This window comes from Scyliorhinus canicula, chromosome 9 (genome assembly GCF_902713615.1).
Source record: "Scyliorhinus canicula chromosome 9, sScyCan1.1, whole genome shotgun sequence".
NCBI classification, from domain to species: domain Eukaryota; kingdom Metazoa; phylum Chordata; class Chondrichthyes; order Carcharhiniformes; family Scyliorhinidae; genus Scyliorhinus; species Scyliorhinus canicula.
In genome coordinates, this window is record NC_052154.1 from 143,221,924 (window position 1) to 143,245,771 (window position 23,848).

The 23,848-nt window shown below is 46.8% G+C and overlaps 1 protein-coding gene across 4 annotated transcripts in view; it reads right to left on the minus strand.

Moving 5' to 3' along the window:
• LOC119971760 overlaps positions 1-20,061 on the minus strand; it is a 131,127-nt gene extending 111,066 nt beyond the window's left edge. For all 4 annotated transcript variants that reach the window (XM_038807823.1, XM_038807822.1, XM_038807824.1 and 1 more), the window contains exon 1: positions 19,761-20,061. In XM_038807823.1, the coding sequence (XP_038663751.1) occupies positions 19,761-19,898 (138 nt within the window). In that variant the 5' untranslated portion in view covers positions 19,899-20,061. The remainder of the gene's footprint in view (positions 1-19,760) is intronic.
• Positions 20,062-23,848: the final 3,787 nt, after the last annotated feature.

Genomic DNA, 23,848 nt, shown 5'->3' on the forward strand with positions numbered 1-23,848 from the left:
GTTGCTAAAAGGGATCATTGGAGATAAAATATATATGACTGCCAGAACAGAGTAGGCGGTATTAGAAACTTTCAACATTAACTTCTACAATGCTATACCGTACCAATCTGGTCAAATATCTTGACCACGTTGGTGGATATAAGGTCAGTTCATATACATAAGTGTTAATACTTCTAACAATGTATCACACAATAGGCTACTTATGATAAGAGAGCCCAGTGGAACTGGCAGGCAGATCTTGGATGGGTTAAGGAATGGTTTAGGTTTATTACTGCTTTTCTAGATAAAGGTATTGGGGGGAAATTCTGCCAGTTCACAAAGATTAAAGGAAACAACAATCTATTATAGATATGGCAGGGACATGGACACCCACACCTATGTTATACAAATATATTTAAATGAGTAGGGCCAACAAACATGCAGGGGACTCCAAATTTGACTGTTGAGTCAAAATAAGATCCACGTTTACAGCTCATAAATCTCTACAGACTCACCACTGCCGCTAGGCAATAGAAAATGTAAATACTGTAGTGTTAGAATGTATTGTTAGGACAATCCAATACAAAATATGCTACGTAATCTTTAAATATGCTCTAGAATACAGTCCTGGGTTTTGTGTCCCCACACAGTGGGCGGTACAGAATAGCTGAAAAAAGTCACAAAGGGTCTCCACTAGCCTGATGTCTAGGGTTTTTAGCATTTAACTACATTAATTTATTACTTTAGAAGACACTTTGTAAATGCGCGTTGTCATTGTTTAAAAAAAAACTCAGTTACCATTGATAGGCTAGTGAACTGGATCTTCTAATGCCAGAACAGTTCAAAGTTCAGGGAGAGTTGACTGAGGTATTTAAGATAACAAAAGGCCCAGCCTTTGTCTGTGTGGATTTTATTTGGAGTTAGATAGGTTCAGGGGAAACTAGGAGGCATGTGTATCAGTAACAAAGAACTAGGTTTCATGTCAGAATTTTCTCTTTTCAGAGGTAACTAAACTTTGGAAAAAGCTGCTGGCTTGTGCAGTGAATGCAGATTCACTACACAACACACCAAACAAAGTTGGTCAATTTCCTAGTTGTGAGTGATAGCACAATGCCCAAAAGGAAGGCAGGGGTGTGTGGCTGTGTTTTATGTGATAACATGATGAATTCATTTTGATTGCCATCACAAGTTGGAAAAGGAATTTTTCCTGAAATTGCCAGGAGTTCAGGAAAATTTGCCTCTTCCAGGAGATTTGGGTGGCTGCTGACAGGGGTGACGAGAGTCATGACATTTATTTGCATCATGATGATCTTTTCTTGTCCATCATTTTCCTATGATATTGAAGTTCACACATTTAAACACCTCTTGAAACTTGTTCTTCCAGCTGAGCCAGAAAACAACATCCAAATGACATTTGCCAGAGATCTCTATCTTTAGATTTTATGAAGGCTACTTATGACAAGAAACCATACATCATTCACCATGATTGCACTTTGGCCAGAGCAGTTTCGGGCCAGCTAAAACGTAATTGAAATATTGCCCATGGACAATAAGTTTAACAAAAGATCCCTGGGAAGGAGATTATCTGAGAGAAGACTTCCCAGCATGGCGGAGCTGGGGATCGAAGGCCAAATGTTATTGTAGCAATGGCTACTGCAGAACTCCAGCTGAAAGCTGAATCAGTCGCTGTTCGAAGGGTTGTTTAGCAGAAAGGTGAGCGGGTTAACTTATATATGTATGTAGTGGTTAGCACTGGGACTGCAGCGCCGAGGACCCGGGATCGAATCCCGGCCCTGGGTCACTGTCCGTGTGGAGTTTGCACGTTCTCCCCATGTCTGTGGGATTTCACCCCCACTAAATTGCCCCTTAATTGGAAAAAATAATAATTGAGTACTCTAAAAAAAAATTAAATTATATGTATGATTATACACATAAATCCTACGTCAAACTGTTTTAAGATGCGTTTAAAAACTCATTTCAAAAATCTTTTTTTAAAATAAATTTAGAGTACCCAATTGCAATTAAGGAGCAATTTAGCATGGCCAATCCACCTACCCTGCACATCTTTGGGTTCTGGGCAGTAAACCCACATGGACATGGGGAGAACGTGCAAACCCCACACGGACAGTAACCCAGGGTCAGGATCGAACCCGGGTCCTCAGCGCCACAGGCAGCAATGCTAATCACTGCACCACCGCGCTGCCCAGCAAGAATCTTAATAAGGAGAAAGCAACTGAGAAATGACGATGGAATAAAAATTCCATCCATATTAACCTGAGCTGACACACTAGATTGCCATAAGCTCAAATTAATATATTCGACTCACATCTTCAGCAAAACTCTATTGCAAGCTCAATTAGTTGCACAGAACAAAGGCTGCTGCAAGGGATAGAAATATTAGGCACATTTTCCTCAATACATGGGCAAACGTCCTTCCCATACAATATTCCATTTATTGTAAAATAAAATAAATTCTAATGTCAAACTATTATATTTTGAAAATATTCAAATATTTTGATTTGAATTATTAATGTGAAAATATGGAAAATATTTTCAACTCTAACCACTTTCATGAAATTATCAAATAATAAACCATGCAGCTGGGTTTGTGGGGGTGGGGGGATGTGTTAAGTAACATGGGTGGAATTTACAGAAAGGTGTCAAAAGGCATCAGTGGACACAGACATCATCCAAATACCAATATTAATTGTAGTCACAACTGGAATATATAGCAAGACTATCCATGAACAAAATTTGTCAGAGGCTCTTAATTGATGTGGCAGCAGATAAAGCCACGGTTCGATATACAATCCCAATAGAAATTAACAAGCCCACCAAGGATTTGTGTCAGACTTTAAACAGGTGCATTAGATGGTGCAATGTTCTGTTCTCCTTTTTCTTATTCGTTCATCGGATGTGAGCATCAAGGGCAAGGCCGATAATGATTGCTCAACCCTGATAATACAATGTATCATCCGACTTTGTGAGCGAAGTATTGGTTTTCTGAAAGATCAGAAACAAATTGAGCAGAATGGCAGGCACCTGGGATTGAAACTGCAGCGTTCTAGAAATTAACAAAACACAACTGAGTAATTCTCAAGGCTCCAGGATGGTACAGAAATCAGAAGAGTTGAAATAGAAATAAAAGTGGCTGGGTGCGTCCTCAAGGCTGTGACATAAACAAGGGATTCACATGACATCATAAATCATGAGATGAAACCGTCAGCTACTATCATAGCCTGTAAATCATGTGTTTTACAGCCATACAAAGGTTTTGCTTTAATTTAGAAGATTTACTGGGAGCCTCAGTCGGCTTTTGTTCTCACGCCTAAGGCTCCTGTGGAACAGCAAAATTAGGGGATTTCCATCTTTTCATTCTGAATTTTCTCAAAAATGACTCAGTTGCTCCAGTATCTTGCCCAAACTGCAATTTTTGTTTCATACACTAGCCTGAGCACCAAGCATCCTCTCAGTGGACACATCAAAACTGTTCCCAGGCTGCCACAAAATAAATGTAAGCAAGGAACGCCATTTGGCCTATCTTAGCCTGTCTTTTTGGAAAGGCCTTACATTCCCCCATTATGGCAGCTTATTGTTTTCCAAGTTATTCCAGGGATTTTACCTCCACTAGATTACCTGGAAGTCCATTCCAAGTGTTAATGATTCTATAATTCTATTTTATCAGAATCACTCCTCAGTTTGACTTCTATTAGTTTCAACCGGTGGCTCCCTGTCCGAACTCTCTGGTTTAGTTTTACGTCATTTTTGGAATTTATCTTTTCTTATTTTCTTACGACCATGTCTATGTCCACAAAGTTAATCACTGGATACATTAAGAACTGAAAAGCCTCATTCTCTCTGACTTCATAACTCATCTACAGCCTTGAGGGACCAGCCATGTGACTGTATCTGAACTGTATCCAGGACCTAAATGTCCAACTTGCGTCTCTGTGACTAGACTGAACAGTGCAGTCAGTACCCACCACTTATAACGTGTGCATTTGTGAGCGCACTTCATGCGAGTCAGATGATGACCAGTGTACGGCTGAGGTGATGTCAGAACTGTCTTCCCACTATCAAAATTAAAATCTGAAAATGAACTGAAGCAGCAAACAGCTTCAAAACATATTCCTGTCTTCATTTTTTCAAACACATTCTCAGTGTTTAGTATTCATTTATTTAGTATTTATAAATGTCATATTTGATTTTAAAGTGGAGTTGACTGATAAGATGGGCTCACTGCAGTGGCAGTGGGAATTTCCTCTTGTTGAACTTCCAGAAAGCATTTTTTTCAAATGAGGGAAAATGACTGGTAATAGTGAAATGCAAACAGTTACTTGAATGGCCTGATTTAGTCATTTCAAACATTTTAAGTGGCACCTTTATTATTAACGTCTATGGAAGCTTGGGGCACTGTCTGTCAGGAGTCTGCACGTTCTCTCCGTGTTTTCCACCCAGAGTCCAAAGATGCGCAGGTTAGGTGGATTGGCTATGCTAAATTGCCTTAGTGCCGAAAAAAGGTTAGATGGGGTTACGGGGATAGGGTGAAGGTGTGGGATAGGGTGGAGGTATGGGCTTGGGTAGGGTGCTCGTTCCAAGGGCCGGTGCAGACTCGATGGGTCTCCTTCTATAATGCTACCACCATTTGCCTGATATAGGCCATTAGCAATGGATGCTATAAGCGCAAGCCAGTGTAAGCAATGGATGCTATACCTGGAAGTGCAGACAGATCAGAGCACTGTATATGATGAATAAATATCATCTGATTTTTATCTTAATGCTTTGGCTTTGCACAACCTATTAACTTTGGAGGCTGCTGCTGTACAATGCTTGAATACACATCATCAGAATTCCTAAATCTTCTTCTTTCAACTGTACCTCCTGCCATTTTGACACCATTCAGGCGGTTTTGTAATTCTGTATTATAGTGCTTAAGTTTTTCTTCCCATCAGACATACTTTAGATTTGTCATCAAATTTGATCTGCACTCAAGTATTTGGTCGAATTCATTTTGTGGTTTTGGAGATATGTCAGCAGAATCAGCCCTCCCTTTTAATTTAACATAACTTACAAATTTCACCAATTGCTCGGAGTTCCCAATTCCACATCATTGTGACACAGAAATTGAAGGGATTGCAAAACTGATATGTGGGGACATCATTAAATTTGCTCTAGCCTGACTGAACCCCTCTAGTAAAATAATCTGCTTTTGGCCCTTCAGCCAGTTCCTCATACATTCTCAAGTTGTTCCTTCACCTTAAGCTTAACTAGTTTTTAAAAAATGTTTTTATTAAGGCATTTGTATATATACATCAAACACAACCAAAAAGAGAGCAAACAGGAATTCAAGTAACAAATAAATATCTAACACTTCGTTCATCCTCCCTGCCACCACCCTCCACCTCCCCTACTTCCATCTTTAAACCCCAATGTCCCCCCCCCCCCCCCCCCCCCAAACTCGTGCTTAGCTTCTATCGGGTGCCCTCCCAGTCCATTAGTTCTTTGTAGATCTCTGACACTTTGCCCTCACCCATCCGTTTTCGACACATCCTGGTCCTACAACCCCGGCAGTGGCAGGTCGGCACCTGAAAAAATGTAATGAAATTAAAATCGCTTATTGTCACGAGTAAGCTTCAATGAAGTTACTGTGAAAAGCCCCTAGTCGCCACATTCTGGCGCCTGTCCGGGGAGGCTGGTACAGGAATCGAACCGTGCTGCTGGCCTGCTGTAAAAGCCAGCGATTTAGCCCAGTGAGCTAAACCAGCCCCACCTGCTTCCTCACATAGTCCTCACCTACAAGTTCCGGTACCCATTCCCGCTGGGCAGCTCATTTCCTCCACCCGCCCTTCCAAGCTCAAAACACTGCCCCCAACGAATAGGTCCCCAAACCGCACAATTTCCACCTTCCGCCATCGCGTGTCTAGCCCACCCGGACGGGGCAAACCTATGATTCCCGTAGATGGGTGCCCAAACCAAGATCCCCTCCAGCCTCAGGTGCTGTCGCCACTGTCCCCACACCCTCAGGGCCGCCGCCACCACTGGACTTGTGGCCGGCGAGAACGGCAGAGGCGACGTCAACAGGGCTGCCTCCATCCATTCCCATGCCAACTCCACTCCCACTACCTTACCGTGGCTATGTTTGCTGCCCAGTAATAGTTAATCAAATTTGGCAGGGCCAGCCTCCCGCCCTCCTCCCCAACTCTAGCAGCATCCTTCTTCACCGTGGGGCTTTACCCGCCCACACAAACACCAAAATCAGTGCATTAACCCTCCTAATAATAGCCTTTGGAATAAAGATCGGGAGGTTCTGGAACACAAATTCCAGGAGAACCATCATCTTCATAGACTGCACCCGCTGAACCAACGACAGTGGCATGCACCACCTCTTAAAATCACCCTTTATTTGCTCCACCAGTCGTGCCAAATTCAATTGATGTAGCTCCTCACATCCCCGCGCCACCTGGATGCCCAGATACCTGAAACTCAGCCCCACTACCTTGAAAGGCAGCTCATCCAACCTCCTGATGTCCCCTTGCCTGGATCGGGAAGACCTCACTTTTCCCATGTTTATTTATACCCAGAGAACCTGCCAAATTCCTCCAATATGCCCATGAGCCCCCCTAATAACTTTCAGTGGGTTCGATATATAGAGCAATAAATCGTCCACATACAGCAAGACCCTATGCTCCACTGTCCCCCACCTATGGCTCTATCGCCAAGGCAAAAAGCAGCGGGGAGAGTGTGCATCCCTGCCTCGTCCCACGATGCAAGCTAAAATACCCCAAACTCACCTGGTTCATCTGTACACTCGCTGTCATCACCTGGTACAACAACCGTACCCTATCCACAAACCCCTCCCCAAACCGCCCCAGCACCTCCCACAAGTAATCCCATTCTACCCCGTCAACAGCCTTCTCCGCGTCCATAACGACTGCGACCTCCCTCCGGGGACATCATTATAACGTTTAACAAACGCTTAATATTGGCTGACAGATGCCTCCCCTTTACAAACACTGTCTGGTCCTCCGCGATCACCCCCGGCACACAGTCCTCAATCCGTCAGGCCAAGATCTTAGCCAGCAACTTGTCATCCGCATTCAGCAATGAAATTGGGCGGTAGGACCCACACTGCTCCAGCTCCTTATCCTTCTTTAAAATTAAGAAAATCGAGGCCTGCAACAAAATTCTTATAAAATTCCAGTGGGAAGCCATCCGGCCCTTCCTGCAAGGCCCCCGTATCCTCCATTACCTCCACCAATCCAATGGGCTCCCATCCCCTCCACAACGTCCTCCTCCACCTTGGGGAATTCCAACCAGTCTTAAAAAACACTTCAATCCCTCCACCCCGGCAAAGAGTCATATAGACTCTTGCAAAAGTCCTCAAATACCCCATTGACCCCCACCGCATCGAAGTCCACAGTACCCCTCCTATCCTTCACCTTTCCGATCTCCCTCACCGCCTCCTGCTTCCTAATATTGCTATGCCAACATCCTACTCGTCTTCTCCCCATATTCATTGACTGCACCCCTGGCCTTCCTCAGCTGCTCTACTGCCTTATCTATGGATCTCAGTCCAAACTCCATCTGGAGTTTCTGCCGTTCTTGCAACAACCCAGTCTCCATGGCCTCCAAATACCTCCCATAAATCTGCAGGATCTTGTCCATCCATCTCAGCCCGCTGCGTCTTGTCCCTATGCGCCCGTATCTATAAGCTCCCCTCTCGGCCACTGCTTTCAATGTCTCCCATAGTGTGGCGGCCGAGACCTCACCCATGTCATTCAGCTCCACATACCACCGAAAGGCAGCCCCCACCCGCTCACAAATCCACTAATGACCCAACATCTAACCTCCACTGCGGGCGCTGCCCTCCACCCCCCGATCCACCCAATGCGGCACATGGTCCGAGACCACAATCAGCGAGTACTCCGAGCCAACCAACAAAACCCTATCCATCAAAAAGTAGTCGATCCGGGAGTACACCATATGTACATGGGAGAAGAACGAAAATTCCTTTGCCTTCGGCCTTCCAAACCTCCATGGTTCCACTCCTCCCATATGCTCCATAAACCCTTTCAATTCCATCGCCACCGTCGATACCCTCCTCAATTGATCCAATTTCGGTTCAATAACCGTATTAAGATTCCCCCCCCCAATTATCAGTCGGTGCAAGTCCAGGGCCGAGAGCTTCCCCAGCACCCTCCTCATGAATTCAACATTGTCCCAATTTGGGGAATAAATGTTCACCAGGACCTTCCAATTCCACTCACTATTAAGAATCTTTCCCCGTGTGTCTGCTACTCTATATTTACCACCTCAAACACTACCCGCTTATTTAGTAGGACTGCCACCCCCCTAATCTTCATATCTAATCCTGAGTGGAATAATAATAATCGCCTCCTATCGTACTTCAACAGCCCCAGAACTGTCAGCAGTCTCTCTCTCCCCCCCCCAACCCGGCAAACAAAACAACAATCCCAACCCCCACTAACCACCTGCTCAATCCCCACTTTGCTCCTGTGAACTAGCCCGCCCAGCTAACCCCCGCCCATTGCGCCTAACATCCTACCCCCCACTGATTCCCCTGCCACCCACTCACACTCTCCCATGGTGCAAACAACAGCAAGAAAAAGAGAAAAAATTAGAATAACACACGGAGAAAAATCAAAGGGTGCATTCACCCAGCATGACCCTCCAGCATCTCATCAGATAACGCAGTGAAAAAAAGGTTCTCCTCCAACAACCCAATAATTTTTCCAATTTGGGGGGGGGGGGTGGAGAAGAGACCCACACAGACACGGGAAGAACGTACAAACTCCACGCAGACAGTGACCTGGGGCCGTGTTTCATACCTAGGTACTCGGCACCCGGAGGCAGCAGTGCCAACCAATGCGCCACCATGCCTCCCACCAACTGGCCTACTTGACATCTTTGGGCACCATATTAAGCCTATTTCCAATCCACTCAGACTGTTGCAGTACGCACAGTAGGCATTATTTCCTCACAAACCTGTTCTCTGGCCACATTAAGAACATACAAATTAGGAGTAGGCCATTCGGCCCCTGAAGCCTGTTCCACCATTCTATAAGATCTGGCAGTGACCTCAACTCACATTTCACCTACAACTGATAACCTTTGACTCACTTGTTAGTCAAGAATCTATCCATCTCTGCCTTAAAAATGTTCATTGGCCCTGCCTCCATCACACTCCGGGGAAGAATGTTCCAATTATTTTGTTACATAAAAAAAACAAGTAAACGAGATCAAATTAACTAAGGGGCAAATTAAAGGGACAGTCCCAAATGGAAACTGTCAAACAAAAAACGAATTACAAGGAAACTTAACACATTGAATCAGAATGGGATTAATGGGGTCGATAAGGCACCCCAGCTCCTGTGGTGCCCAACGGGCAGCGAAGGTTTCACGGGTGCCCATGGACACCGCGTGCTCCCTCTCCAGGGACATCGAACTGCGAAAGTAGCCGCGGAAGAGGGGCAGGCAGTCAGATCGGACATACGGTTCACAACCCCATAAGAAAAAAATATCTTCTCATCTCCATATCGAACGGGGATGCCTTATTTTTAAACTGCAGCCCTTACTTCTAGTCTCTCCCACAAGGGAAACATCCTTTCAGCATCTACTCATTCAAGTCCCCTCAGGATCTATGTGTTCCAATAATATCACTTCTCAATCTTCATCAGGCTATTAAGGGTTAAGTATTATACTTTATAACCCTTACTATCCCGGTTACCATAGAGAATCATAGAGTCCCTACAGTGCAGGAGGCCATTCGGCCCATCAAGTCTACACCAATCCTCCGAAAGACCACCCTACCTAGGCCCAATCCCCGCCCTATTTCTGCAACCACACCTTAAGAGGAATTTAACATGACCAAACCACAAACCTAACCTGCACATTTTTGTACTGTGGGAGGAAACTGGAGCACCCAGAGGAAACCCACACACCGAGAGAGCATGCAAACTCCACACAGATAGCCACCCGAGGTCGGAATCGAACCGGGTCCCTGGCGCTGTGAGGCGGCAGTGCTAACCATTGTGACACCATCCCGCCCCAAATTGAACTGAAACAGGATTAATTGTACTTAAATAGGATTAGCAAGATTGCTTGATTTTCAGTAACTGCAATTTGAGGATGCCTTATTCCTCATATTGTTCCAAGCAAATAGTTGGATAACAAAATAATTTAATATGTTAATTGCATCTTGGGCTTTGCATCTCTCATGAATGCCTGTTTTTTTTTTAAAGTATCCATTTATCCTGCATGTTGCACACCGTGCTTTTAAAAGTATTTTCCCCTTGTTAAAGTACTGTTAAAACAGTCCCTCAGCAAGAATCTACCCAAGCACATTTTGAAGTTCTGTACTGGATTCTAGTCATCAATATTTCTGAATCCCTGAATGTGTCAGATCTGATTATTCTGCGGTTCACTATCTGGATCAGACATGTGCTTATTAGGCAGTGATAGGGAGTAGGAAACCTGAAATGTTTTCTGCAAAAAAATAGCTGAACTACGACTTCTCTCTCTAGCTAGTAGTATAGCCTTTCATGACATTGCAGCACAGACTAGAAATAATGTGGTAAATTCATAGGTATAATGGCTAGAGCGGCTTTTTACTGAGCATTGCATTTATTTACATAACCATGCATTGGACATTTTACATGGAGGTGAGCTGCTACTTTTATGTAGAAACGAAGGCTTATAAGAGCTAGTCCACTTTAAACAATTGTACCTGAGGGTAGCATGGTGGCAGTGGGTTAGCCCTGCTGCCTCACGGCGCTGAGGTCGCACGTTCAATCCCAGGTCACTGTGTGTGTGGAGTTTGCACATTCTCCCCGTGTCTGCTTGGGTCTCACCCCCACAACCCAAAGATGTTCAGGCTAGGTGGATTGGCCACGCTAAATTGCCCCTTAATTGGAAAAAATGAATTGGGTACTCTAAATTTATTTTTTTTAAAACAATCATACCTGAAGAACTTTATGAAGTTTGATTCACAATAATTTATCATCTTCCTTTAGCCTACTGGAGAAGGAAGCATTACATTGTGGGGATAATAAATGTGTTGGAAAGAACTACACCCATCTTAGAGCACCTTGGATACTTAGACAAGTTGAAAATGCTCAGCTTATTTAAATATATATGTGGACTCCAGGCGGCTTGACGCAAATAATGAAAGGATTAAGCTGTGATCAAAGACACAATTATTTTTAGATACATTGGGGGCTAGCAACCATGCATATAAATTTGTTGAATAAAGCACATTAGATATTAGGCAGCTTCTGCAGAGAATAATAGTCACTGTCTTCCTGTATAGAGAGTACAAATCTGCTGTATTTTTTCCAAAGGAAAGCTGGACTAGTTCCCGGCTGGAACAGAGCTCAATGGAATACTAGGGACTAATGAATTCTCACTCTCCATAACTTCTGTGTGAGACTGAAAAATATGTTTCTTAACCTGTAAGCTTGAGATGAGTTTCCAACCATCTCTCTCTGCTCCATCATGAAGACCACCAATATTGCCCAACTTCACCCAACTTTGGGGCAGCACGGTAGCATGGTGGTTGGCATAAATGCTTCACAGCTCCAGGGTCCCAGGTTCGATCCCCGGCTGGGTCACTGTCTGTGCGGAGTCTGCACGTCCTCCCCGTGTGTGCGTGGGTTTCCTCCGGGTGCTCCGGTTTCCTCCCACAGTCCAAAGATGTGCGGGTTAGGTGGATTGGCCATGCTAAATTGCCCGTAGTGTCCTAAAATGTAAGGTTATGGGGGGGTTATTGGGTTACGGGTACAGGGTGGATACGTGGGTTTGAGTAGGGTGATCATTGCTCGGCACAACATCGAGGGCCGGAGGGCCTGTTCTGTGCTGTACTGTTCTGTGTTCACCATTGTCTCAGCTCACATGTTGTCGACATCTTCAGCATGCCTTTGTTACCACCGGACTTGAGTATTCCTATCTGGCATCCCATTCTACCCCTCATAAACATGAGATCATCCAAAACGCCACAGTCTGTCCTAACTCCCGCAAAGGCACTTATCACCCCTGTGCTTTGTTGACCTATAATAACAACCAATTGAGAAACAACTTGATTTTATTATTCTCATTCTTGTTTTCAAATGCTTCTGTGTTCTCAACCTGCCCAGTTTCTAAACTCCTCCAACTTTACAATCCTCCATGACATCTGCATTTCGCCAATTGTGGCTTCCTGAGCATCCCCAATTATGATTACTGCACCACTGGTGACCATGCCTTTAGCTGTCAAGGCCCTAAGCCAGCAGTTCCCAACTTTTTCAGACCATAGATCATCATCAAAAGCTTTTGAGGATCACACATACACGAGCCATTTTCAACATTTTTGACGGGAGTCAAACTTGTACATCAACGAGTATTATTTTTAAAATTTAGACCACCCAATTATTATATTTTTTTCCAAGGAGCAATTTATTGTGGCCAATCCATCTAACCTGCACATCTTTGGATTGTGGGGGTGAAAACCACGCAGACAAGGGGAGAATGTGCAAACTCCACATGAACAGAACCCAGGTCTTCAGCGCCGCAGTCCCAGTGCTAACCACTGCGTCAAATGCAGCCTTTATATCAACAGGTATTAAAACACAGCTATTTCTAATAGTTTATGATTCATACTCGCAAATACACTGCAGATCAGACAAGGATGCAGGCAACGCAGTGGTGCAATGGTTAGCACTGCTGCCTCACGGCGCCGAGGTCCCGGGTTCAATCCCGACTCTGGGTCACTGTCCGTGTGGAGTTTGTACATTCTCCCCGTGGGTTTCACCCCACAACCCAAAGATGTGCAGGTTAGGTGGATTGGCCACACTAAATTGCCCCTTAATTGAAAAAAAAATGAATTGGGCACTCTAATTTTTTTTTAAAAGATCAGACAAGGATGTTTGTGAAGCAAAATATTGATTCTGATACATGAGGAACACGTAATTGCATTATTGATTATTCCACGGACCACCTGCAGTACTCTCGCAGACCAGCAGTGTTCCGCGAACCACAGGTTTGGAACCACTGCCCTAAACACTAATTCAAACATAGAAGATAGGAGCAGGATGAGGCCTTTTGGCCCTTCGAGCCTGCTCGCCATTCATCACGATCATGGCTGACCATCCAACCCAATAGCCTAATCCTACCTTCTCCCCATAGCCTTTGATCCCATTATCCCAAAGTACTATATCTAGCCGCCTCTTGAATATATTCAATGTTTTAGCGTCAACTACTTCATGTGGTAATGAATTCCACAGGCTCACCACTCTTTGGGTGAAGAAATGTCTCCTATCTCTGTCCGAAATGGTTTACCATACCATTAGCCTCTTTACCGCCTGATGCACCTGCATGCTTACCTTCAGCGACTGGTGCACAAGGACACCCAGGTCCTGCTGCACACTGTAATTCTCTCCCTGAACCTCTATCTTTCTACATCTCTTTCGTCCTTTACATTTAAGCTTTTGGTAATCAATTTAATTTATTTTTGCATGTCCCAATGTCCAATTTTGTCCAAATATACTCCTGTGAGATGCTTAGGAAATTTCACGACATTCAAGGTGCTAGACTAAATCAGTTGTTTTATATATCAATTATGGTCAATGCTTTCCTGAATTGGTGCAACCAATCCCCCACCCACCCCAACTGTAAATTGGTTGTCCAGCTTTTAATCTTTCTTGCCTCCTGCAAAGATTACATGATGCTGGTGAATATGGGTGTTGTAAATCACAACATTTAATGTATTGTGACTGTGAGGCAGTCTCAGTGGACCTGTTGATCTTTGCCTCTCCATCATGTTTTTATGTTCACACAGTAGATCAAGTCCCTCAGGAACACGACAGATTTGTCTGCATCTACCTTATAACGTGCCTCAACTATAAAGCACTAAAGAGAAAGCCCTACTGGAATCAGCAATCCTTAATGAGATATATTGACTCTTAGCATTGCAGTCCTACCAAAATCTGGATACATGTACTTCAACCCAAGTTCACATACGACATTTACTGCTGGAAGACAGTGGCAAAATGCATGCTATTATTATGAGCTGAATTCTAACCCAATTCCAGAGTTTAAGATGCTCTATCCTACAGTGCTATTTATTCTGTCATTTTATAATTAAAATGATTAATACAAATATAATAGTTTACACAATTTTTTAAAATTCTGCTTGTGGATTCTCCCACAACAGGAAACATCCTCTCAGCATCTAAACTGTCAAGCCCCCTGAGAATCCTATATGTCTCAATAAGGTCAGCTCTCATTCTTTTAAACCCCTATCTACTCACTCTCAGCTCATAAGAAAATCTCTCCATGCCCGGAATCAACCTACGGGCAACATAGTTCCAAGTACGGTAAGTGGTCTGGATGGTGGTGGTGTCCCAATGTGACAGTTGCCCTTGTCCTTCCGCATGGTAGAGGTCATGGGTTTGGAAGGTGTTGTCTCAAGAGCCTTGCCGAATTCCTGCAGTTCACCTTGCTGCTACTGTGTGCTGGTATTGGAGGGAATTTGTGGATGGTGTGCCAATCAAACATGCTGCTTTGTCCTGGATGATGTTAAGCTTCTCGAGTGTTGCTGGAGGGGGGCACTCTCGGCAGATGACGGACAGGCTACGGGGAGTCAAGAGGTGAGTTATTTGCTGCAGGATTCCTGGTCTTTGATCCGCTTTTGTAGCCACAGTATTGATATGGCTAGTCCAGTTTCTGGTCAATGGTTACCCCCATTATGTTGACAGTGGGAGATTCAGCGATGGTCATTCCATTGAATGTCATGGGGTAATGGTTAGATACTCTTTTGCTGTCTGACACTTGTGTGGCATGAATTCAAAGGGCCAGTGTAGACACGATGGGCTGAATAGCCTCCTTCTGCACTGGAAATTCTAGGAATCTATGAATGCCACTTCAAATTGCAGGCTTCAATATCTGAAAATATTTCTTTAGAATAAAAATTCCAAAAGGAAACACTACAATTATGTAATTTCCTCTTTAGAAGTGACCTTCCTGAAGATTTCTCTTAACATTCAGAGAAATACAATTACAGTACAGCAATGAGTCAGCAAACATGTGAACAGCAATGAAAGTCATGGTAAAGACGTTTGACTGCACTTGGCAAGAAAGTGGCAGACAGCTGGACGAACAGAATATTGATCTGTGGTATAGCACTCCTAAGTCAGAAGATTGTGGGTGCAAGCCCCAGACCTGGGCAGAAAGTCATGCAGCACTGTCTGAGATAGCATCTTTTGGATGATAAGATAAACATGAGCCCCATTTTCCCTTTCAGATGAACATAAAAGATGGCACCATTTTGAAAAGCATATTTATGACCATGCAATATTTACCCCTCAGAAAATGTTGCGAAAATGCAGATTATCCGGTCATCATCCAACTGCTATTTGTGGTATCCTGCTGTGCACAAATCAGTTACCAGGTTTCCTACATTATGGCAGTGACTACACTTTTTTTTAAAAAAAGGCTTGATTAGCTTTGTAAAGTGTTTCAAGTTAACCCAAGGTCATAAAAGATGCTATGTGCATGCAAATCCTTTTTATATATAAAAGGAACCTAACAACATTATAACAAACATGTTTGGTTAAGTGCAGGCACACAGGTAGAGATGTATAGGAGAGCACAATCAGATAGCTGGTATTATAGACATGACAGCACCAGAAGGAGATGATTTACAGTCTGTACTGTGATACCCATTCTCAGGGGACAAGGTTGATTTCATTTGGAATGAAAACATTATATTTTTCAAAATTCAACAGTACACGTTAAACCACCTGGAAGCCAAACCATCAAATATGTTTATAATATATATAAAATATATATTTTTAGTTACGTGATTTATTTCTATTTCCGGTTTAATTATTCAGCTTTCGCCTTTAAGTTTGAAATCCATTGTCATGCTGAATACAATACATTTGGAACTGAATGTTAAGCAGATTCTAGGTCAAGGCCCGTGAAATAGTAATTCTTGTTGCCACATACGCCTGTAAGACTCCGCAGCAACACCTTGCATATAAGGAAACATTACTGCGTCGTCATTGCCTCTGCTGGTTCAATGTAGTTTTCACCATTTCCCACAGCTCGCCTACACAGCATTATGAAACAAATAACGTCACACTTTAGATTAAGAGGAGATGAGTCACTAAACTTCAATAGTCAAACAAAAATAACTAAAAGGAACAATCGCAACAAACTGTATAGTGTTTTTTTCATACAGATTATACCATTAGAAAACACGACCCCTCATATGCACTAAGTATGACAATAACTACTGCGCCAACCATGGCTCAGCTGCTGGTACACTGTACCATGGCTCTGTCTGGCCTCTCAGGTAAATATAAACGATCCAAGGTCACTATTTCAATGAAAAACAGGGAAGCCATTTGTGAAGTCTTGGCGAAGATTTATCCTTCAATCAACATCACAAAAGATCATCTGGTTGTAATCACATTGCTGTTTGTGGGACCTTGCAAATTGCAGAAACTACACTTCAAAAAATGATTGGCTATAAAGCAATTGTGAGACATCCCACGGTTATGAAAAGTGCAATATAAATGCAAGTTTGTTTTTTTCTAAATCAACACTGAAGCTTTTAACAGAAATATAAATAGACATTAAAAGGAGCAGTTTAGTGATTTTAATCTTTCTGGGTCATGGCTTGGCACACTTAGATTATTCAAACTAATTGGGTTACACAGTAACCTACTCAAACTGCACCAAAATTAAGTAAGAGGAAGGATAAATCCAGCAATCAACAGTTGGGACAAAAATGAAAACGTACAACTCAAGGGGGAGAGGCAACAATTAAACCAAAACTAAAGTGTGAGCAGAATGATAGATAAGTCAAAATGCATCAAGGAGAAGACAACAATTAAACTGAAACCCATGGAGGAGACAATTAAACCCATCCCCAAGGCTGGGTAAATGGACAACTTAGAAGCCAGATTTATTAATTTTCGCAGTTAAATAATGGACAAATTCAATCCAGCCAATATAGAACATAGAACAGTACAGCAAGACGGTAGTGCCAAGGCCGGAGATCTAGACTGCCCCTTGTAAGGGAGAAACTGGACTCTGGGAGCTCAGGTGACAGCATCAATGTGGTGCAGGGGTTAGGATCGGGAGAGAGGGAGGGGGAAAATCGGGGGGGGGGGGGGGAGGGGGGGGGAAATGGGGGGGGGGGAGGGAGGGGGGAAATCGGGGGGGGGGGAGGGGGGAAATCGGGGGGAGGGAGGGAAATCGGGGGGAGGGAGGGAAATCGGGGGGGAGGGGGAGGGGGGAAATCGGGGGGGGGAGGGAGGGAGGGGGGAAATCGGGGGGAGGGAGGGAGGGGGGGAAATCGGGGGGAGGGAGGGATGGAGGGGGGAAATCGGGGGGAGGGAGGAAATCGGGGGTGGGGGGAAATCGGGGGAGGGGGGAAATCGGGGGGAGGGGGAAATCGGGGGGAGGGGGGAAATCGGGGGAGGGGGGGAATCGGGGGAGGGGGAAATCGGGGGAGGGGGGAAATCGGGCGGGAGAGGGGGGAATCGGGCAGGGGGAGGGGGGAATCGGGCAGGGGGAGGGGTGGAATCGGGCAGGGGGAGGGGGGGAATCGGGCAGGGGGAGGGGGGAATCGGGCAGGGGGAGGAGGGGAATCGGGCAGGGGGAGGGGGGGAATCGGGCAGGGGGAGGGGGGAATCGGGCAGGGGAGGGGGGAATCGGGCAGGGGGAGGGGTGGAATCGGGCAGGGGGGGAATCGGACAGGGGGAGGGGGGAATCGGGCAGGGGGAGGGGGGGAATCGGGCAGGGGGAGGGGGGGAATCGGGCAGGGGGAGGGGGGAATCGGGCAGGGGGAGGGGGGAATCGGGCAGGGGAGGGGGGAATCGGACAGGGGAGGGGGGAATCGGACAGGGGAGGGGGGGAATCGGACAGGGGGAGGGGGGGAATCGGACAGGGGGAGGGGGGGAATCGGACGGGGGAGGGGGGGAATCGGACAGGGGGAGGGGGGAATCGGGCAGGGGAGGGGGGAACGGGCAGGGGAGGGGGGGGGGAATCGGGCAGGGGAGGGGGGGAATCGGGCAGGGGAGGGGGGAATCGGGCAGGGGAGGGGGGAATCGGGCAGGGGAGGGGGGGAATCGGGCAGGGGAGGGGGGGGAATCGGGCAGGGGGGAATCGGGCAGGGGAGAATCGGGCAGAGGGAGGGGGAGAATCGGGCAGAGGGAGGGGGTAATCGGGCAGGGGGAGGGGGAATCGAGCAGGGGGAGGGGGGGAATCGGGCAGGGGGAGGGGGGGAATTGGGCAGGGGGAGGGGGGGAATCGGGCAGGGGGAGGGGGGGAATCGGGCAGGGGGAGGGGGGGAATCGGGCAGGGGGAGGGGGGGAATCGGGCAGGGGGAGGGGGGGAATCGGGCAGGGGGAGGGGGGGGAATCGGGCAGGGGGAGGGGGGGAATCGGGCAGGGGGAGGGGGGGAATCAGGCAGGGGGAGGGGGGAATCGGGCAGGGGGAGGAGGGGAATCGGGCAGGGGGAGGGGGGCAATCGGGCAGGGGAGGGGGAGAATCGGGCAGTGGGAGGGGGAATCGGGCAGGGGAGGGGGGAATCGGGCAGGGGAGGGGGGAATCGGGCAGGGGAGGGGGGAATCGGGCAGGGGAGGGGGGGAATCGGGCAGGGGAGGGGGGAATCGGGCAGGGGAGGGGGGGAATCGGGCAGGGGGGGGGGGGGGGAATCGGGCAGGGGAGGGGGGAATCGGGCAGGGGGGGAATCGGGCTGGGGAGGGGAATCGGTCAGGGAAGGGGGGGAATCGGGCAGGGGGGGAGGGGGGAATCGGGCAGGGGGGGAGGGGGGGATCGGGCAGGGGGGAGGGGGGGATCGGGCAGGGGGGGATCCGGCAGGGGGGAGGGGGGAATCGGGCAGGGGGGGAGGGGGGAATCGGGCAGGGGGGGAGGGGGGAATCGGGCAGGGGGGAGGGGGGAATCGGGCAGGGGGGGAGGGGGGAATCGGGCAGGGGGGGAAATCGGGCAAGGGGGAGGTGAAAGGGAGATCGGGCAGGGGGGATGAGGCGGTATCGGGCAGGGGGGGAGGGGGGATCGGGCAGGGGGGGGAGGGGGGATCGGGCAGGGGGGACGGGGGGATCGGGCAGGGGGGATAGGGGATCGGGCAGGGGGGGAGGGGGGATCGGGCAGGGGGGGAGGGGGGATCTGGCAGGGGGATCGGGCAGGGGGGGGAGGGGGGATCGGGCAGGGGGGGAGGGGGGATCGGGCGGGGGGGGAGGGGGGATCGGGCAGGGGGGGGATGGGGGATCGGGCAGGGGGGGGGATCGGGCAGGGGGGGATCGGGCAGGGGGGAATCGGGCAGGGGGGGGGAGATCGGGCAGGGGGGGGAGGGGGGAATCGGGCAGGGGGGGAGGGGGGGAATCGGGCAGGGGGGGAGGGGGGATCGGGCAGGGGGGGGGAGGGGGGATCGGGCAGGGGGGGGGGAATCGGGCAGGGGGGGGGGGGATCGGGCAGGGGGGGAGGGGGGGAATCGGGCAGGGGGGGAGGGGGGAATCGGGCAGGGGGGGGAGGGGGGATCGGGCAGGGGGGAGGGGGAGATCGGGCAGGGGGGGGAGGGGGAGATCGGGCGGGGGGGGGAGGGGGAGATCGGGCAGGGGGGGGGGGGAGATCGGGCAGGGGGGGGGGGAGATCGGCCGGGGGGGGGGGGGGGGAGATCGGGCAGAGGGAGGGGAAGGAACAAGGGGGGATTGGGGCTCTAGCTCCGCCCCGGGCCTCGTGAAAGTCTCACTCACCTCGATCTCGAAATCGGGCAGCGCGAAGGCGGCCCGGAACAGGGAGCAGAAGTGAGCGATGGCCGGCACCTCCCACCAGGAGCGCAGTCTGTCCGCCGACACCCGGCCTCTCGACCTCACACAGCCCGGCTGCGCCATGGAGCCGCCGCTCCCATCCGGCCCGGGACGCACAAAACAGCCGCGGCTCGTCCCTACCCCCCACCGGCTCCGCTCGGCCGATGACTCCGTTCCCTTCCGCTCCCTCGCAGGGATTGTGTTCCTCCGGCTCCTCCCTGCCGCCTCCGCCGCTCGCCCCTCACTGACTGTGACCAACAGCCTGACCGGCCGGCGGCGCGCGCAGCGCCTACCACCCCACACCTCCGCGGAGGGGGGAGGACCGACCATCCCCCACTAGAAAAAACGTATGGAGACAAACAAAAATTCATCCATGAGCACCGACACAATAATGAACGAAAATATGCATTGATCATTTATTGTAGTCTTTCAGCTGGTGTCGTATTGATGTTAAAGTATCCAAACATCACCCCCGCTCTCTCCCCCTTCTAGCTGAGACAGTGGTACGTGCCAGGGGAACCGGAAGTGGGCCGGTTACAATTGGAACGTTGGGCAGGCCGTCTCGCGGGCGCCTTCAATTCAGCTGTTTGTACTGTGGAACCGACACTGCAGTAACCCCACATTAGTTATGCTTCTTAAATGTGAACTGATTTTAAATATGTGTGCGTCTAGGGAATGCAAGTCCGTCTTGAAAGATATGTTGATCTCCTCCTGCACTAGCGGGGGTTAAAAGAGTGATTCTAAATCGTGAAATCATGCCCGCAGTTAAACCAGTTATGTCATCGGGTGGGGGAAGCTGCTATGATATCACAGGCCACCTCCACATCACAAAACATTTTATTTTAACGTTTTAATTGGTATTGTAATGTGAATTGCATTATAAATAGGACTCTAGAATTAGTAGGACCCTACTAATTAGGATTAGAAATCGGCCCCTCGAGCAAGCTCTGCCATTCAATAGGATCATGGCTGCTGTGATTGTGACCTCAATCCCACATTCCTGCCTATCCGCAATAACCTTTCGCCCCCTTGTTAATCAAGCATCTCTCCAGCTCTGCCTGAAAAAATATTCAAAGACTCTGCCTCCACTACCTTTTGAGGAAGAGAGAGTCCGAAAGGAGACCCATGACCCTTTCAGAAAAACAATTCTCTTCATCTGTCTTAAATGAATGACCCTTTACCTTTTTTATATATAAATTTAGAGTAACCAATTCATTTTTTCCAATTAAGGGGCAATCCACCTACCCTGTGCACATCTTTGGGTTGTGGGGGTGAACAAACACGCGGAGAATTTGCAAACTCCACACAGACAGTGACCCAGAGCCGGGATCGAACTTGGGATCTCGGTGCTGAGGCAGCAGGACTAACCCACTGCGCCACCGTGCTGCCCTGACCCTTTATCTTTAAGCAGTGACCCCTAGTTCTAGATTCTCCAATGAGAAGAAATATTCTCTCCATCCATCCTGTCAATACCCTTCAGGATCTTAAAAGTTTTGATCAAGTCACCTCTTACTCTTCTAAACTCTAGTGGATGCAAATTCAATCTTTCTTCATTAGACAATCTGCCCATTCCTGCTATTAGCCTAGTAAATCTTCTCTTAACTGCTTAAATAAGGAGATTAATACTGTACATAATACCCCAGATATGGTCTGACCAATGCCCCGTACAATTGAAGCATAATCTCCCTACTTTTGTAATCAATTCTGCTCACAGTAAACAATAACATTCTATTAGCTTTCCTAATTACTTAATGTTTACAGCAATTATGCATTCTTTCAAAACATAAAAGCCCCAAAAGAAAAGTCAGTCAACCATGGCTAACAAAGGAATTTAAAGATTGTATAAGACTAAAGAAAACACCTATGAAGTTGGCAGAAATAGTAGTATACCTGAGGAATGGGAACATTTTAAAATACAGCAAAGGAGGACCAAGAAACTGATTGGATCCCATACGAGAATCCCAACCATTTGCAATTTGTAAGACTGAGGGAAAATAACTAAACCACAGGAGTATAACACTGACCAATAGGTATCTTTCATGGTAAAACAAACTTTAATTTAAACACAGAATTTAACCATATTAACAACAAAAACAAGGCTTTACAATTAATAGTTTAAAAAGTTCTTAAAGAAAATGAAAAAACCTTTAACTCACAATCTACACCTGCTACTGTATATTCCAATTAAGCAATCCAATGCAGTTCAAATGCCACTTGTAAATAAAGTTAACAATCAGGGTTACTTGCTTCTCTGTGCAGACCTTTGGAGAGAGACCCTTTGAGGGATAAGCTGAAAATCCTTCTGTCTTGACAGATACTTCTGTTCAATATAAAATCCTACAGCAAAACTACAGTCAGACCCAGTTCCTCCCATTAATTACATCATTTATATCTCAAGCGTAAGACATTCTCCAGTCTCCTCTCACTGAGATGTCCCACCACCTGCTTAGCTGGACTAAACAAAATCCCTCAAATGATCTACACCCTAGGGAACCTACTAAAGATAAACAATATTCTATTAATTCTATTATTAAAATCAATAATGACCTCACTTTATGACTCCTTGATCACAGCTTTAGCAGACATGCCGCCTGTATTTATTTTAAACCAGGATTTCTAATAACAGTACTGCAACAAAATATAATATTTAACTATCTCTTACATTCATCACACTGGCAAAGGTAGAATCATCAATGAATCCAAACTAGCATAAAAACATTAAAAAAGAATGTGAAAGCTTCTATAGGTATGTAAAAAGGAACAGTTTGGTTATGCCAAAAGTGGGTCTATTATAGGCAGAGTCAGGAGAATGCATAAAGGGGAAAAGAGAAATGGCAGAGAAGCTAAGTAATTACTGAGGAAGGTACAAGAAATGTCCCACAATTAGAGACCCTAGTGACTGGGCAGAATGAGGGATTGAAGGCAATTAGTAAAAAGGTCGTATTGGAGAAATTAATGGGACTGAAGGTTAATAAGCCCCCGGGACCTGATATTCTACATCCCAGAGTGTTAAAAGAGGTAAATATGGAGATAGTGGATGCATCGGTGATCATCTTGCAAAATTCTATAGATCCTGGAATGGTTGTTGCTGATTGGAAGGTAGGAAATGTCACCCCCACTATTTAGGAAGGAAGGCAGAGAGAAAATGGAAAACTGCAGACCTGTTAGCCTTATATCAGTGGTAAGCAAAATTTTGGAATATGTTATAAAGAATATGATAAATGGTCACTTAGATAATAATGAGCTGTTTGGACATTGTCAACGTGAATTTATGAATAGGAAATCATGTTTGAGGAACACGTTGGCCCTTTTTGAGGATGTTACTAACAGAATTAGCAAAGAGAGCCAGTGAAAGTAGTGTACTTGAATTTTCTGAAGACTTTCAATAAAGTTCCCCAGAGGAGGTTGGTTAGCAAAAATAAAGCACAAGGGATATAAGGTAGTATGGATGGATTAAAGATGGGTTAACAGGCAGAAAACATAGGAATAAATGGGCCAATCTTGCATTGCCAGGTTATGGCTAGTGGGGTACTGGAAGCATCAGTTGTTCACAATATATATCAATAATTTTGTGTGGGAACCAATGTAATATTTCCAAGCTCATGGATGACACAAAGTTAGGTGACAATGTATACTATGAGGAAACAGTAAAGTAGTTTCAAGAGGATTTGGACAGAATTAGTGATTGAGCAGGAACTTGGCAGATGGAATATGATTTGGAAAAATGTGAGGTCACTTTGGTAGGAACATACATAGAAACATAGGAATTGGGGCAGCACGGTGGCGCAGTGGGTTAGCCCTGCTGCCTCACGGCGCCAAGGTCCCAGGTTCGATCCTGGCTCTGGGTCACTGTCTATGTGGAGTTTGCACATTCTCCCTGTGTTTGCGTGGGTTTTGCCCCCACAACCCAAAAATGTGCAAGCTAGGTGGATTGGACACGCTAAATTGCCCCTTAATTGGAAAAAAATTAATTGGGTACTCTAAATTTATTTTAAAAAAGAAATATAGGAATTAGGAGCAGAAGTGGGCAATTC